Source organism: Harpia harpyja, chromosome 3 (genome assembly GCF_026419915.1).
Source record: "Harpia harpyja isolate bHarHar1 chromosome 3, bHarHar1 primary haplotype, whole genome shotgun sequence".
Taxonomy (NCBI): Eukaryota; Metazoa; Chordata; class Aves; order Accipitriformes; family Accipitridae; genus Harpia; species Harpia harpyja.
In genome coordinates, this window is record NC_068942.1 from 55,681,204 (window position 1) to 55,700,116 (window position 18,913).

General features: G+C 34.6%; 1 protein-coding gene across 1 annotated transcript in view; it reads left to right on the plus strand.

Annotated features, from left to right (window-relative positions):
- TTC6 (tetratricopeptide repeat domain 6) overlaps positions 1-18,913 on the plus strand; it is a 66,101-nt gene continuing 47,188 nt past the window's right edge. Inside the window, exons 1-6 of the mRNA XM_052783717.1 lie at positions 1-168; positions 551-1,702; positions 7,839-7,907; positions 8,614-8,706; positions 13,400-13,530; positions 16,876-17,085. Of these exons, the coding sequence (XP_052639677.1) occupies positions 893-1,702; positions 7,839-7,907; positions 8,614-8,706; positions 13,400-13,530; positions 16,876-17,085 (1,313 nt within the window). The 5' untranslated portion in view covers positions 1-168; positions 551-892. The remainder of the gene's footprint in view (positions 169-550; positions 1,703-7,838; positions 7,908-8,613; positions 8,707-13,399; positions 13,531-16,875; positions 17,086-18,913) is intronic.

An 18,913-nucleotide genomic window follows, 5' to 3' on the forward strand; every position in this document is an offset into this window, starting at 1 on the left:
CTGCTGCTCCTGGGGCTGCGGGCCCGGCTCGTTGTCGTCCCCGAGGCCGTGCGGGGGGAGACTAGTAGGCCTCCTGCGCGGGGCTTGTGTCGGTGCGTGGCGGGGTCGCTGGCCCGTGCCGTGCCTCTCCTGCCGGCGGCCCGGCTGTGGGCGCTGCCGGGCTGTGAGGTACTTTTCTGAGAGGAGGGAGGCCCTTTGCCTGCTCGAGGGGGAGAAGGGGGGCTTGGAGGGGCCCGAGGTCACTGGTTTTTGTAGGTGGAAAGCTTCTTGTGGTTACTTCGAGAAAGCGTTGAGCTTTATCCTTTCTCAGTTTTTTTTTTTTCCTCGGGAGTTTCTGTCCAGCTCCCAGTTTATGCTCCCAGAGATAGAAATGGTTCACTTGTTTCCTCGAGTAAAATGCTGATAGCCATTGCCAGTGCTTAATTATACGTGTTCAGAACAGTCTTGTTAAAAATCAATGGGGCCTTTAGCAAAATGAAGTAGTCTTTGTAAGACTGGGTTCTGTGTTGGTATATAAAATACAAAAACTCATTTCTGTTTGAATTTACAGGCTGCATACAGTAGGAGAAAATTGCTAGAAAGCATGAGCACTTTGGACTGAGTTATGTGGAAGAGCTGAACATGATTAAGGAACATGACTCTATATGCACGGAATCTCAGTGGGATAGTCTGAAGATCAAATAAGTAATAGTTACTGCTCCTAGAAACGTGAGCATTTAGCCCTTATTGGAAGATTTAACGCTGGATCAATAGCACCAGTTAAGAACATTATCCTCCCCAGAGGTCAAAGAGTCCACATAAGCCTGTCATGAATATAAATAAAAATATTTGTAATTAATTCATTGGGTGTTCTGAAGTTCACAGAAAGTAAGGATCTTCTGAAGTAAGAGACATGAAAAAACAAACTCCCGATCTCAGGGTGATGACTCAGAGAAATAAATCTGTGGAAGAAGATATTGCTGACAAAAATCAGAGAAGTTGCTCTGAAAAAGTTAACAGAGAAAATGCTACTTGTAGTCATGAAAGCACAGTTGTAAAACTGCCAGTAATAGCATCATTTGCAGGTACCACTAAAAAAATTGTAATGCTCAAGCACCCAGCACCACCTCAGAAGCCAAGTTACTGCAGGTCTAATTTTCATGTTAATAGCTCCCCAATCTCATTAGAAAAGACAAAAGCTGTTAGTAAAGTGGATAGAGTGTGTATGCTACAGATGGATCTCCAGAATTTAAACAGAGATAAAACTGAAGAAATAGGTACTGTGATTAAAGATGGTGATGAATTTTGCTCTACAGATTCTGATAAAAACAAAAGTATTTCAAGAAAGGGAAAAATAACCAGGGAAAGCTGTAAGAAGAGAAGCAGAGTGATTTCAAAAGCAAAGCAACAAGATTTAGGTGTTGAATCGGGAAGAGTGCTGAGAAAAGGAAGCAAGCAGCCAAGTGTGAGGTCTGCTCGAGAACAGTTGGAGGAGGCAAGAGATGTGACTAGACCAGACACTTCAAAAATATACGAGAAGAACTTCCAGCAGAGCAAACCTGAAGAGCCTATTTCCACACCAGCATTGCCTGTGAAAGTGGTTGCAAGGTCTATTGGTGAAATAATTGCTTCCCTGCAGTCTACTTCTCCATCTCCCTCAGACCAGACGATCAAAGAACTCCTGGAGAGTGTTCTTGGCCAGAACTACAACATAAAAATGGAAGTAGGTGAACCAGAACAAGAGCAATATTTTTCTCTTGGGTAAATATTACTTTTATAAGAGTTGTATATTTTTTTTTCCAGCTCCTACAATGTGTTACAACACGGAAGCCAGACAAAACAAATGGATAAAGACACTAATGTATCATAGAATATTCTTCACTGTTTCTTCTGCCAGTTTTTTTGATGTCCCTTAAAAATGGAAATGAGCCAATATAAAAATATATTAAAACATAAGCTCTTGTGGGATGTTATTTTTATTATACTGCTTATAGTTTAATACACCTTTTTCTTTACTCTCCTTTCCCTTTTTTAAGATTACATATTCCGGTCTGACAGATGAAGAAGTGCATTAAATGCATTTGGGGTATTGTTGGAAGTATTGCTTCTTTTAGTTGTTGTTTAGGTTGTGAAGTCTTGATAAGACAAATTCTTTATTTTCACAGTTAGGTAGATTGTGTAAGCAGCTGTAAGAGAGTCCCTTCAATTAATTACAGCAGCAGATATCAGTAGTAGTAGGCATCAGGTAGATGCTACAGAAAACTTTCCTACACTTTCACCAGAGGGTTGCTGATTAATTTGTTAACAAGACTAGTAACTTACTATCAGATGGCTCTGTGAACTCTCTTAGCAGGACTGATAGTTTTGTTCTAGTTGCAAGAGGGCTGAAACTTATGTCACAAAAATCACTATCACACTTGGTATTCATGCTAGTACTTGTTAGGGATGCCATGGAATGAATAGACCCATGGAGGGTGAACTACTCCTTTTCAGCAGCAACCGCCTCTGCAAGGAAGTGTGGAAGACTGATGAAAAGCGTATGAACCTGTGTTTTAGGAGGTGGTAAAGAACATTGTTTCCCACAACTATCAAAGTGCTACCTTTTATGATCAGAGAGTCTCTCTCGTAGAATGTAAGTGTAGTACCTTATATTCCCTTAATGTGAGATTGACTGTCTTTTGATTAAATACAAAAATTGGGAGAAAAAAGAATCCTGAACTGAGTTAATTTAAATGTGTAAGTCCATGAGCAGCAATAGTCTGAAACTGCATTTCCAGTAGATTTATGTCCTCTGATTTGATTTTCTTCTGAGAGCTGTTTGTGTGGTTGAGGCATTCACAGTGTGTCCCACTCTCTGTATATTTTCTGGTGTATTTCAATTGGGATTGAAATCAGAGAAGACTTTCCTCAGTGTGGCAGCATTGAGATGACCCCTCTTCATTGCTTGACTTGTATTTTAGGAATGTAATTATTTGGGACTGTTCTCTTTGTCTGGCTGAAATTTGCCATTTGGTTACAAAAATACTTCAGGCAGATGGGAAGAGGGCTAGAGAAGATCCTGGACCTGGAAAACCATTTCTTGTTCAACTTACCAGAAATAATTATTAGTGGTCAGTAACGTGCTGAGTTGCATGGTTTTTCTTACTCTTTTATAAACGTGTCTTATGTTCTAGGTAAGATTTTTCAAAATTTGGCCTCTAGCAAGTCCTGATATTCTAAAATTGAAGAGAACTGATTTTCTGTTGTTTGTAGTGGGAGCTGCTGGGCTCTGAGCTTTGAAAATCTGACCTCTGGAGTACTGTGATGTTTAATTCTTTATTTCTAAAACTTACATCAGTCAGGTTCAAAGTAAAATGAAAATTTGAACTTGGTGATGACTTTCTGGTCTGTTGTTGTTTGTTTGTTGTTTAATGTTTTTTTAGGTATGGACATATGGACATCAGTGAGGATGAATGAGACCCTTGCTGATTACATTTTTTTTTTAATCCAAGGCATTTGCAGCAGGTGTCTTTTGAACTTCCGTGACCTCATAAATAGGATGAAGACGCTAGCAATTCTTTATTATCATTATGCATGGTTTATTTACTTTACACTGAGCTTCAAGGCTTGCCTTCTCTAATGAAGTAAGAAATGCATTCTTTTAAATGAAATAGAAATACCTAGGAAAAGAACAGAACTACTAAAATGAAAAAAGCTCTCAGAATTAAATGTGTTTTTCATTTCTTACAAAAAAAATATTCTGTTCTCTTTATCTTATTCTTGAACTTGCATTAATGACTTGTTAGCATTGATAGCTTATGATATTGCTGTGGAGGCTGAGCGCTGTTTCCCCTTCCCCATTGAAAAGAGCATTATCTGGGGAATGGAATGCCAGCTCGGTGGGATGTTAGTACTTAGCCCTGTTTCTTTTGTGGGAAATCAGTTATGAATAATGATTCCTACCACATTTTCTGTTAAAAAGTAGAATTTTTATTATAAGAATAATATAATTTCCAATGCCTGGAGTAATTTAGTTGCCTTGAGGCTTGTTGCTACCCCTGAAGTATATTGAGTTATTAAGTTATATGTTGGATTTAGTATCCATAGGAGGGTGTTTATATTCATTTCGGAAATGCATTTTCTTGGTATTCAGCTTGATGTGCAGCCTTCTTGGTGATGAACCTGCAGCTCGTCTTTAGTTACTGTTTTCAGCAGATCAGTTCTTTGGTACCTCAGAAGAGCTTGTGAGGGTGGTAACTAAATGAACAACATTTTTGTTCTCGAAAAATAACATCAAATTTGAATACTTCCATTAAACAAGGACTACACAGTGCACCATACTAGCAGCAAGCCAACATAAAATATACTGTACTGTTAAAAAAACATTTCTAGCTCTTGTCAGTTAATCTCAATAGTGAGGCCTTGAGAAGATTTTCTCTGTAATGCATTAATACTCTCCCTAAAGTGGTTTGATGGAGACTAATTACTGTTAAAATTCAGGAAGAGATTGACTTGTATTTGCTTTCTATCTGTCGGCAAATACAAACAAGTATTTGCTCATATCTTTACAGTATCTCACTTATTATTTGCTCTATATATTCTTTATATTTTAGCTGATATGAAAATTATGCAACAGATCATCTACTGCTTTCTGATAAACAGATTATCTACTGCTTTCTGATAAAACTATTTTTAAGAGGCTTATTGAAAATATTTAATTTTTTTCCCCTTAGGTGCTATAAGGTGTATTCTAAATGTCATGGAAATGAACAGGAGACTTCAATTTATTTCATTTAGTTCTCTTTAAGTGGTGAAAACCTTAACTCTTCCTATTGTTTCTCTTATTTTCTGCTTACAGGTGGCTTGTGGAATGTTCTCAAAGTCTTAGCATCCATTAAAATGTAGCTAAATCAAGGCCATGATGCTTTTTATTATTAGTTTGCTATTACATTGCTAATTCAGGAAGCACACATTATAAGGTTGATCATGGCAAAGGCTATGGCACTTCCTGCCACTTGCTGAAGAGAGCTGCTCAGTCTTCAGGGGTGGACACTACCACTCCTGGATACATGAAAATTTTTTTCTAGAACAGTTAACTCGTATTACTTTAGATATTTTTTTTTTAAAGATGTTTTATTTTCATAATGTTGCAAGAAACTGCCTAGGGAGAGATGTTGAGTAGATGGTTTACATGTGTGGACTTCTGAAATCTATCTATTTCTTCAAAGTTACCAGTGCAACTAATTAAGAACAATCCAGTTGTGCAGTTTGTTACGTTTTATCAACAATCACTTTCCAGTTCCTTGTGATCATTAGGCCCACATCATTTATACTTGTCTTAAAAAATGCTACAGGCTTTATGGGGCAAGGACTATCTTGCCCTGAAGTCTAACAAAATGGGAGACTAATCTTCAGTAGATCAGTAAGCTGCTGTATAATATGAGAACAAATTGTTTTTTATTGGATAGATTGTAATCTCCCAGAATTTCAAGCTTTGTCAAAGGGGTACAGGGTGATTAGCTATGTTTGTGTATAAATAACTTGTATAAATTCACCATGTTAAAATAATGTTTTAAAATATTTGTATGTTCACACGTGTAGATTGACTTTGTTTTGTCATTTATCAGGGTCTTTTCTGCACTGGTGATAGAGACTTGTCAAAACAGAGAGGAAAATAATTTATTTTAATAGCATGTAACTATCAAATGAGGAATCAAAGAAATACCAGATGAAAATATTTAAATACAACAACAACAACTTAATTTTCTGTATGTCAGGACTCGCAATGAGTCTTTTCAGCTACAAAGGATACCACAGACATACCAAAATGACTGAAAATGTTAAAATAGTTTCTAGTGAATTATCAAGGTGCTTGGGTACCTAGATAGTTTTCTACACCTGCAGGAGGAAGCCTATGGCTAATAAAGCTTTAAAAAGGCACAGTAGAAGTTTCCATCACAAGGTTAAAATATCAGTGCAGGAAACAGCTTCCTCAAGAATGGGCAGAACACTCAAGAACAGATTTCCACAGGAATTAAGAGTTGCCACAGTTCTCAACACTTTTATTTCCCAAAGTTAGATCACACCTCTTTGGCATTGTTTTTGTTAATGCAAACACACAGCCCACAGTACATATATAGACAGTACACATAATTTTATTAAAATAACAGAATGGCATTGTGCCTGTGATTCTCCCTTGGAGAGTGGACAAAAGAGAAAACACTGCACCCAACAAAGGAAAGCAATCACATAACATGTACAGATGTCTAAAATGAAATTAAGATAATATTTGCTCATATAATTCTGTTGGTTTTGACAGAACAGGAAAATTAGTATGTAAAATTGTAATTTACATATTATGCAATAGTTTAGAAAAGTAAGTTGATCCAGTCTGGTTCAATGAAAGGCTTTGTGAAAATTTCTCTCTGATTCCATGAATTGGATAATAACTTGCATGGGAAAAGAATTACAGTTGGCTAAGATGGACTGTAATAATTAATAGTCCATGGTAATCACCATGTTTGAAAATATGCATGTGTTGCAAAGAGGAGGAAGGTTGTTTGGTATAGCTTGAGAAGATAATGCTGAATCTGTTCCTTTTAGTCTGAGTTGTTACTACATTCCTCTATTTTAGTTCCTTGCTGTCATGGTGATGAAAAAAAATATGTAATATGAATTGTATTTTTCTTAAGCTGTCTTTTCTGTCAAAGGTAGATAAATTACTAAGGCTTTGGTTAAAAGCAAAACACCAACATGTACAATCTTCTGCAAGGCCGTAGCTTTTTATTGCTTTATAGTTTACATTTTTGTGGTAGTATGTGCATTTATCACTTTGTGTTGGCCTGGAGACTCCTTTTTTTTCCCTTTTAATTTTCTAATATGCAAGGAAAAAAATGTTGCAGCTCAGAGTATGCTTCTTACGTGGTATTAAAGTTAAATGCAAAAAGTCCTAGGCATTAAAAAAAATTAATATTTTTAGATTGTTAGGTGGACAATACACTCAAAGGAATAAAAATTCTACTGTGTGGAAGATTCTTACATTAAAAGAGCAAATGGGCATTTGCAGTGCCAGCAAAGGATTTTTTTGTGACGTGACAGACTGTTTCTAACATGTATTCAACTGATAGCTTTAATGCATTCTTGCATCAACTTGTGGCTCTGAAATATTTTCCCTAGAAATATTTAACATTTCTGTAGCAGTTTTAAAGAACTGTATTCTAAAATGAAATGTACTTTAGATGTGATACTTCTGTTTATTACTATTTTCTTTAAAACTTGGTTCCTCAAGCCAGTGAGTGTATGGCACATACGGTAAAGTACGTGTGTGCTGGATTACGTACATGTATGCTAACCAGGTGCTTAGAAAGCACACTGTCCTTAAAACTACCATCTATTTGGAGAGTTGTTGCTGCGTTTTATTTCTGCTTTTTTTGTATGGATATACTGTAACCAAAGGGGACCTGAACCGTTCCTTTGACGAGGAAGAATAGTATGTCTGGGAACTAAGAACGATTTCAAATTTTGTAGTAACTTTTCTGCAAGTGAAGCAATTATAATTTTCTCCTGTGGAGAAAATGATTAACTGAAAATTGCACTCAGCTTTTAAACTTCTCTACTATAAGTAGTTCCATGGAGAAGTTATTTATAGTAAAGAGTTAAGCATGTGCATAAATGTTTGCATAAAAAAAGATGAGCCTAAGATCATTTGTCTCTGAATGTACTTGTTGCTCTCAGGCTAATTTGTGTAATGAAGACCCAAACTTTAATTTATGCATATATATTGTTTTGATGTTGTTTTGTTCTGTAAGGTAGTATGAATAATTTTTTTTTTTTTAGCATTCTTGTTTGACACTAGTTTTCTTCTCTTGCTTATACAACAGGCACCAATTGAACATGAGGAAATAAAAACTGAATCTCAAGTCCTGCCAAGTTTTCACCAAGCAAGCCTGGTAACATTCTGCATTATCTAGGAATGTTAAAATATAATAAGTTAATAGTGCTTCTGTTTGCTTGCAGAGTTGTTAAGATACGTAGTTCATATTTTAAACTGATAAAACTGGGAAGGAAATGAAATAGTCCTTAAAAACATTTTGGTACTTCATAAATCACAAGTATACCTTTATTTTTCTCTTTTTCCCTTTTGTGTCTTGTTCATTCCTTTTCTTATGGGATTTGATTCTCCAGCTGTTGGATATAATGAATTTAACTTTTATTAAGTAGCATGCCGATTAGGGCAATGGAATTGTAAGACATTCATCTATAGTCACATGTATTAGTGCCCATCATTCTATGCCTTTCATTCAAACTGTTTTTAAAATTTAAATATTTAAACTTAGATATGTTGGGGGATTGCTTAATGTTTAGAGGCATTAATGATTTATTTGCTTTAAAGGCTCATAGATCTCTTGATATAAATTTCTGAGGTCCTTTGCCTATTACTATATTTATTTTTGGAAATCTAGTTAGCTGTTGAGGAAATATTTGACTTAAGAGAAAATTGATACAATGTTCTAGGTGCTTCATAAAATGCATGGATGATGAAAGAATAATTGCATATAATAAATATTGTACTGAATTACCTTTCAGGGAGCACAAAAGTGTCTTTAAAAAAATACTGTACATTCACCTTTTACATTTTTTCCCCCTTTCCCTCAGAAGACACCAGTAGTTCAGAAAGAATCTCAAGCAGCAGAAAATGAATCTCAGCCTAAAGATGAGCTGTTAACATATAATAAGCAGGTGAAGCAGGTAAGCAGGTTTAGTACTATTGTGAGATAGTATTAGTTTTCCCATGCTTAAGGTTTTGATGCTTTAGAGCATACAGAGGTCTGCAAGCTGTTTCTTTACCACCTGCCCTTTAAAAGAAGATTTTCTATAAAACAGGTCTTCATACTGGTCTTGCAGCTTAAGGTTAGAGGAAAAAACAAATTAAGGTTCATTCGGTCAGATGTTGGGTTAGGCTTTTTTTTATGAGATTGGAAAGAAGATTACAAATGAAACAACGTATAAATAGAATCCTAATCTACATTTAACAAGTGGATGCCTTCCTGGAATATGGCATAATGCTCAATATCCTTTTGGTTTTGTGATATTTCACACATGACAAAAACTGTCATTAAAATATCAACTCTATAAAGCTTAGATTTTCAGTAGTGAACACGTATCAAGTTTATAGAGACTACCACAGAGGAAAAATTTGTTGCTAAGACCAAATAATGTCTTTTCCCATATGTTGTCGGTTTCTAGCATTCTGGTATTGCAAGGCTATAACCAGATACTGAAATAAAACACTAACCTTGTTCCTTCTGCAGCTTCAATGTAAATATTACTTTGCCTTAAAGTTATTATATATGCTTATCGTAAAACAGAATAACACTATTTGTGTTTACAATGGTATAATGAGAAGGACAACCAAGAATGGGATATATTTCCATGAGGCAGTGTTATGTGCAGAGATACCAGATAGCCTTGGCCTAAACTTGAATAAATGAGATGATCTTAAGGTTGGATAAGCTGCATGGGAAGACAGATACAGGTGTTGAAAATAAGGAGTTAAAGGGACTGAAATGAAAAGAGGATGAGACACCCATGTGAGATGCTTGTTGATGGCCCAGTATTTGCGAGTATGTTGTTTCAAGGTCTAGTCATCATAACCCAGAGGTCTAGCCAAAATAAGAAACCTTCTGAATGTCTAAGGGCCTTGCTTCAGCTGCTTCTTCAGCTCCTCCTACTGACTGTAGTTTGGCCCTGATTGTGTCCCTTCAAGCTGCATGGAGAAAGGAATAGAGAGAGGTAGACACACACCTAGAATTCCAGAGCATTAGCAACCAACTTTCCTGATCACTTTTAGGATAGCCAAGAACCAAAGATGCACACAGCTTACCCTGAAGGGCTAAGGGACAGGGGATCCCTGGGAATGAGTCACAGGGAGGTGACAGAAACTCCCATCAGTCCTGGCACTGCATTCTGCAATAGGCCTACAGTGGACATGAAGTAGAGCCCTAAGTGGCCTGGTGATGCTGGGCTGAGCAGTTCCAGTTAGCAGGCATTCTTCTGTGGCTAAGAATTCATATTTCCTAGCAACTTCTGTGGTAGCAAAATAATTTCTGTTAGATGGGTTAGAGTTCTGTTGAAGAAAATGGATGAAAATGAAATTATGTTACTTTTTAAAAATTCTGCTAAATTAGAAAAAATATTGTGTTTTGAAATTTTCCTTATGATATTTGTCTGTCTGTAGTTTAGAAATGTTTCTAATCCTGTGGTAACTGAAATCTCATGTGCCATCTGTACTTGGCTATAATGATTTATATAATTAATATTAATAATGGTGTTTGCAGGTAGTTTTAAGAGTATACTCTGCAACATCAGTTGATCTGTTGGTTACTAAACTAAATATGCTAAATGATGTGTGAACAATACACAGCACAATGTCACTGATGGTAATTTTTATAATGTTCCAGAATATAGTAAGATTATTTATTACTTCACTTCTAATTTATATACTATTTGCCAACAATTTCCCAGTTGTTTAAACAGTACTGGGGTACTGTGATGATGTTGTTTAGATATTTTAGTATTATTTTGGGCAGCATGCCACTTCTGTAATGCACTGGTGGTATTGTTGCAACAACACCCATCAGTGGTGTTCAGTGATCTTACAACACAAAGTAGTTTGCAAGATTGGCACCTGAAAAGATAACATATATTTGGTTCCATTTAACACACGTACTATGCAATTTAAATATATTATTTAATTTGAAAGTGCATGCTTTCACTTTTACACATGGAAAAAATAATGGAGACAAAATTTTAGAAAAGGAAGGAGAAATGGTTTTAAGAACCCATATATATTAGCTAAATGCTCTATCGCATCCTTAGCAGAAGTATTTCTATAGAGTAACAGCAATGTACTGTATATTAGTATTTCTATAGAACACTATTCTTTGGCATGTTTTTGTGACATCTTTTGCTTTGCTTAGTGGGCTGCAGGGCCCATGCATCTTCAAGATAAATTGATTGGCCGGGCAGATGAACTTGCAAATTTGGTGACACACAAAGCAGTTAGATGAAAAAACAGATATTTGCTTTAGTTATTGTAATTTTATGTTACATCTGTAACTGAATTACATAAATATTTTGAATAAAAAGTTGTGTGTTTGTTCACTGGTATTTCTACAAAGAAAATGAAATAAAATATGAGATTACATACATTTAAAATGTCCATCTAATAGTAAGTGTGTTGGCTCAAGTTCTCTGATTTTAAGCTTAAAGGATCTCCCCTCTACTTAGTATAGTCTCCATAATTCATTAGCAAGAGTGTGTTAAAGTCCCCCTTTATGATCTGTTTCACAAAAAAGATGAGGTCACAGAACTTTGGCTTATGATTTTAAAATAGTAGCTGCTCTAATTTTAGTTTTGGAGGTTTTCATTAGCCATATTGGTGTCTAAGACATCGACAAGTGTTGTTGAGTATCTTCTGTTACTTTGGATATCATTTACATGGCATTTTTTTCAAATTATTCGAGTATCTGGGCATTCCAAAAGCCGGTAATGGCAATGCATCCAATCAGGCTACTTTTTTTCTTTAAACTGGACAAGAGATCATGACAGAAACATTTACCTGACATTCAAAAGCAAAAATCATAGTCTTATATTTGGCTCATTTTAATGATACATTTTCAGGTAGACGTATTACTTTCAGACTTTTCTGTATTCCTTATTTTTGTTAGCCTGTTTCCTCTATGTAAAATTTTGATTGACTTCCAGTTTCTTTGGTAAACATCAAATACCTGGCTTTGGTCCTTCATATTTTTTCATGGATGTGCTGATATAAAGAGTGGTGTTGGTTTCAAAAATAAATTAACAATATATGAAACCATTTTAATTTTGAGTAAGCCTCTTCAGAAGGTAGTGACTCATTTAGGTATCTTCTGCAGTTCTTAGTATCTTTTACTTGATGATTAATATGCTTGTTGATGAACTATAAACTTCCATGATTTTTTCATGCAGTGATTTTTTCTAAGAACTTAAATACTGCTGAAGTTATCAGTAGACATAAACATTGTGCCCACTTATATTCTGGGATAAATAAAGCATGTGAGTGAACAAAGAAGAGTAAAATCTTATGCCTTTGTGATTCATTTAACCAGATATGTGATGGAAAATCTTAATTAGAAAAGCATTTGGTTACAACAATTGTGTTATTTGGGTTCCTATAAACTAAGCTAGCCAGTCTTACAGAAGTAATTACCATGGTGTATCAGGAGGAGCTGGGCAAAAAAGTGGACTTACTTTTCATATTTAGAGAGAAAATTTTTTCAAGACAAAGCACTTTAAAATTTGTTTCCCCCACTGTGTTGTTCTGTTTCTGTCTGTGTTATGTTGTGATTATACTTTAATTTGTGGAATGTGCTTTGTTGTGTTATGTATGCAATCTTTTAAGTGGAGTTCAGAAGAATCCGTTTTATTGATGGCACTTCTAGTCTGTTTTAGGAAGATGTTTAACAGTTTGCAGGAAACAGAATTGTGGAATGGTTGAGGTTGGAAGGGACCTCTGGAGGTCATCGCAATATGGAAAACGCAGCACAAGGGTATAGATTCCGAAGCTGAGTTTGTGAAGCAGATGCAGACACTTTGGCAGCAATGATGACTTTGGTAGTTCCTTTTCCTTGCTGTTTGCTCACTCCTGGATTACAGTGAGCTGTGCCCGACAAAATTTCTATGTAGGGACTCTCTACAAAGGGAATCGGAGATCTAGATTAATTTTTACCTTCCCTCCATGCATTTTTTTAACTTTTTTTTCAACGTGGATCAGTTTTCTGATCTATTTCGCAGTGTGAAAAACAATTTTTGGCACAACTAAGCAGGTGGTGCTCTAATAAATAGGAATGAGCAGCTGTGCATGGAAACAGTAGGAATTCCTTACATTTGTATTCCTGCTGAAGTTCCTGTATTTAATAAACATAGCCTTGAAGAAACTTTTCTAAAAATGTCATCCTTTAAACTATATGTATCTGTTAGAATTTGCTTAAAAAGACAATACAAATTTTAGATGTATTCATGCTCTTCTAAGTTTTATAGTTCTGAATAGTAATATGATTTTTATGCTTTTTTGATTATTCTCTTTGTAATATATTGACATAAACTTATCTTATACACTATTCAGAAATGCAGGTTAGGTAGGGCACATTGGAAATTTATTTTTATCACACTTTTCTGCTTATTCTATATCCTGAATAGCTGTGGGTGCTGCTGTGATCTGTGTAGTGACAGCAGTTCTAAAGTACTCTAGTTTAATTGAATTGTTTTTTGGTGGTCAGAGTTGCTTGTGTGCCATTGCTCCTTGTTCTACTCCAGAGTGGGATATCCATATAATAATAATATCCATATAATTTATCAGTTTGTAACACTGTGTTTATCTTCTGTTCATGAACATTTTCAGGCTCCAGCCTCGGATGCGCTACAGGTGGAAGGAAAAGCAATATCAAAAATTAAACCAGATGAAGTTCAGAAAGAGCTACAAGAGGAACACGACTTGCAACAATCTTTGCTTCCTCAGGCCTCAAATGTCAAGTAATTTTTTAATCTTCTTTCATTATTATAAGAAAAATACTGAAAATATATTATTAGTGCATAGCATGAGAGGTAAGTTTGGAGACGAAATAATGCCATCCCCCCAAATTTGGATCTGAACACTTGCAATTTCTCATCTAAATTATCAAGTTTAGTTTGGTCTCTCTAGTTTTAATTTTCTGTTTATCTCCTTGAAATAGTTCTGATTTATGGTTTTTAAAATCTAGAGGGCCTATTCAGTCCTGCTGTATGCAGATGAAACTTCTCTTGACTGCAGCAGAAACTGAAGTTGCTTATGTGGGGGTTGAATTTGTCCATGCAATTCCAAGCATAATCTAATCAAAATAATTAAAAACAAACAATGGAAAATACCACAAATTTAATATAAGCAATGCCAGCTGTAAGTCATCATCTTTAAATAGAGAAGATGTATTAAAAATTCATTAACTTGAATTTGTATTACAGTCAGTGCTTGTCTGAAATTCAGGAGATTTTACATGGAGAGCTGTAATTTAAGGACAACTGCTTATTACCTTGCTCTTGTCGTAGGTTGTATCTGTCATTCTGTAGTAGAAGTGCAGATTACAAAAGTAGTACAGACTGTGTCCTAATTTAACTGATCCTGTCCATCCCATGTGAAGTGAGACTCTTCAGTTTTATGGTCTTCACTGCTAATAAGATCTTTATAGATAGCTTTGTTTAGATGTACCATAGGTTGCTTCTTCACTTCTCTATTGAGAAAAGGGGGAAAAAAAAAAGAAGCTTTAATTATTAGCTTTTGTTGTTCTTAGGGTCCTGAAAGGTCTATTGGATACAGAAGAGAGCCTTTTTATGGCAGGCCTAAAGTTTGTAAATGGATAATACTTTCAATTAAGTAGCTGAGAATAGTCATGGGAAAAGAATGCTTAAGTTTATGAAACAGTCAAATTGGCATTTAAGTGACCCTTTGCATGCCATTGCTTATCTGCATTGCTTAAAGATCATTTGGTTAGCAAGATTATATATTAAAACAAATAGTGTCAACAGACAATGAGTGTTTTACCTTCAATAAATACTTACTGTCAGATTATCAATGGTGCAGAAACTGCACGATTTTCTAAAAACCCCATATTTAGTGCATTAAGTGAAGGTAATGTAGGCCACACACATCGTATTGTTTTTTCATGTCCCCTTTTTTCAAAGAATGATAAATAGTCTGTTTTAGGAGAGTGTGTGCTGTAAAAACATTCACCTTTACCTGCAGCATGCCCCAAATATTTCAGTTTACATTGATAAAGCATTCAGTTAGTTCATTCAATGAAATGATAAACTTCTATACAAGAGCAGTAATGATAATGCAATAAAAATAACATTCAAATTGTTTTTATTTATTTAAATTAAATTACAAACTTAAGAAAAAAGTTCCTAGAGAATTTCAGAATTATTTTGCCTGCCATCATTTACAGAAATCACTCCAAATGTTGTAAGTTCAAAGTTAAGCTGTTTGCTGTCTATTTTTGTTTGTTTGTTTGTTTTAATTGTGTGGTAATTGCATTGCAGAGAAAGTGAACTGTATTAGAGCATCCTGAGGTAAACTACTAAGAACATTTATGAAGATTATATACTCTCTATCAAGTTAAAAAAACAGTGTGAAATATTTATTTCTAATTTTAAATTAATGTGATCTACTTATTAAAGCACTGATCTCTGATTTGACACTCCAAACCAGTTACTTACTTCCATTTATGCTGTAAATATATTCAATTAGTTTAAAAAAAAAATCCTTTGCATTAAATGGGGTTGCTGTAAGCATGCCTTAAATCCTAATCCGTCTCATGTATTGTGTGATTGAGTTGCTTTTCAAACTGGATATTTAATTTTTATGTTTAACTTTCACATTTTATTTCATTGACCCTGTTCTCATTCAGGCAAAAATGCCACTGATTTCAGTAGAGACTGGATTGTAAGATCTGGTGAAACTGTTTTGTTGAAGCATGAATTAACTAGGCTCTTTTCTGTATATTAAAGTTGTATGGCTTGAAAAAAAATATTTTGACCAGTTTTAATTAAAATAAAGATTTATTGGCATTCTTTCCTGTTGGGTTGTCATGTGCCTATAAACTTAGGGACTCAAACTATATTAATGCAACAGAGATATATCTGGTATATACTTGATGTGATAATTTCTTGAATGTGAGTCAAATTTCTGTTATATTACACTGATTTTCATGGTTATTTTCTTTACATGTGTGATTTTTATCTTTTACTTTTTTGCTGTCATTATTTTTCAGAAAAGCAAATATAAAATACTGTTTTTGTAACTTGAATATGTATTGCATGATAAATCAGTCTTGTGTTTTTCCTTACTTCATTTTGTAGTTCTCGCTGATTTCCCCTTTATAATATCTGTTCATACAATAAGGCATAGTTCTCAGTAAAACAAAAAACCAAGTTGTTGAAAGTGTCATTGTCTCAGGAAAACATCAGAAAAATAGTTAAACCTGAAAACTATTCAGTGTAATTTCAAAGTGGAATTTTAACTATTTTAATTTGGGATTTTCTCTTAAAATATGAAGGCACTTATGAACTTTAATTAAAAGTAGCATATATTTGGGGAGCCATTTCTGAGTTTTTTACATCTCAGACGTTTTCCGTATACTGCTCTTCACGTTGTAACTGTCTGCATGTTAGACATTTATTAACTTTTTAAAGTTCATACAGTAGCCGGAGACTGTTTTTAGAATTTGATCCATGGCCTATGGAAGTCAGTAGACTTTCATCATCTTCAGTACAACTTAGATGGGAGGGTTAAATGGTAGAATTTTTAGTTATTAACTTTTCAAAGATAGTCAAAGACCCGGTGTTTCCTCTAAATCAACAGCTGAATTGAAAAGCTAGGAAGAAGTTCAACTGATAGCATATCATAAAACTAATTCAAAGTTTCAAGGGTATTTACAAGGTACTCTGTCATGGGAGAGAATTTGCAGATGAACGTATGTGTAACATTTTAACATAACATTTATTCACATACCCAATTTAAGCTGTAAATCTTCATTACTTGGTTTAAGTCTTCAGTGCACTAAGTGAAAGCTCTACTTAAACTGGGAAAGTAAAATTGTGACTACTGCACTTATTTTTTACTTCAAAATTATTACCAATGTTTTAGCTTTTACCTGTTTTTCTTTTCTAAATAATGTGATCTCTACTTTTAGTAGAAATTACCAGGCACTTTATACCAAGTATTTATCTTAGCAATTTATATACTATGGTCTGATGTATGTCATGATGTAGTATTTGATGAACTATGTACTTTAGAATATAGAGAATGGATATTAAGGTTCTTGATTTCTTTGTTTTCCTTTCCAGAGGTCAACATTATCCAAGCATTCATCGTCTATGTACTGCTTTTCCTAGTTTTATATTGCCTCCTTATTTACAACTGGTTTCTAGAGTTTATCATACGTTAGACAGAAGAGGTCACAATATCTTATTTACAGCAGAGGACACGGACAATAAGGAGGAAGAACCAATGTGTTCCAAATGTATTTATTTGAAAGAGCAAGCTGAAAGGAAAAGGTATGAACTTACTTATTTTCAGAGTTACTATGATTTAATTAATTTTGTAAGTTAAAGGATTATATGTTGAGAAATAACTTTCATAGTGTTTCAGTATTTAGTAGTTGCAAAGAAGTGGCAAAGAAAAAGATTTGAAAAAAATTGCCTTATTTGGTAGATGTGTTTTAAAATAATTAGAACAAAGGTACTAAAAGGCTTGTATCTTTCTTAGACTGTAAAATGTATTATTTGCTTTTAAAATAAATTGCATTTTACAGACATATTTTAAGTTATATGTCACAATTCAGGTTATAAATATATGAAGTTTTATACTTCATTCTACTCACAAGAGGTCCCTTTGAAATAACAAGAAACACTGAGCAAATAGAGTAGGCTTTCTGTGAATATAAAATTCTGCAACAGTAAAAGGTTTAAAGTACACACCCACTAGCCCTTTATCACAGAGACAATCTTACCTCAATCCTGATTCTACAAGGAACAAACATAACTTTAAGTAATGGAGTGTAGTTCTGTTGAGCTCAACACGTGCACAAAGTTAAGCACATACAGAACTGGGACCTAGATAAACTTGTAGTCAAAAGTATTCATTGCATATGTAAAAGGTAGTCATGTGATAACTGGAGGATCCTGCATCTTTAATGAATGACGAGCTGAAGTAGAACAAAATGCATAATAGTTAATTTTTCTGAGGTTGATGCAGCATGTAAGAAGAGATCTGTCAAAAAAAATTTGTTCTGTAAGAAGTAGTGAGGACATGTAGATGGATTTTGCAATAAGCCTACTCAGTTTTATCATGTTATTATATTACCAATTTTTATATTTGATGGTAGTGAATTCCTAAATCTTTGTTTTTTTCTTTTTTTTTTTTTTGACGTGTTTTGCACTAAAATAATGTGCATATGAATGAATATGAAGCATATTCTTTTTTCACTGCTTATTACTTTGGTTACATTTTTGCTTTTTTGTGCTTTTCTAGTTTATATAGTAACATGAAAAATTCAGAATTGCAGCCTTAATACTCCAAGTTTTCCCTGATGGTTTTTCAGACTGGCCATTTGCTACTTGTAGTTTCTGTGTATCACCAGCTCCAGAAATATAAAATTATTGCTCATAAAGTCTGTAGTGATCTAAAGAATGGTAGAGTGGTAAATAAGGATAAGGCTAGGTCAGTTTTACAGGGCAATTTGTGTAGCTTGTTAACCTGGGCTGACTTGAAAAACATGCGTTTTAGTGCAGCCAAATGCAAGGTCATAAGGATAAGAATAGAGAATTAGGGTCATCCTTTGTAGGAGGGGAGATTGCATCCTGAAAAGCAGTAACTCTGAAAGGAACTTTACAGTCTTGAAAGATAAGCAACAGAAGATGGCTGTGTAATACTCTCTGAACTTTAAATTAAACATGTTTACCTTAAAATAAAGGAGGTGAGACCTTAGCAATAATATAGAAAAAAAGTTTTGGGATTAGAAATATTATACAGAGCTTTTCTGTTCCAAGTAAGTGCTCTAACAACTGAGATAGTCATGTCACCACTTGTTCTGTCTCTTGGCTGCATGACTTTTGCATTCTTTTCTGCTCAACAGCTCAACTTCCTGTACCCAGAATGGTCATATAATCTAATGGTGAGTGAGGTTTGAATCCTCAGATAAGCAATGAATTCTTATTTCATGGCTCTCTGCTTCAATAATGAATTATCATAAAGAGGTGGAAATCACCACTCTTATTTTTTTTCCCTGTCTCATAAAAGAAAAAAAAAAATCACCTTGCCCTTCCTTGAAAGAATGGATGCATCCACCCTTAGAAGAAGGCTCTGTATTCTGGATTTGAAATG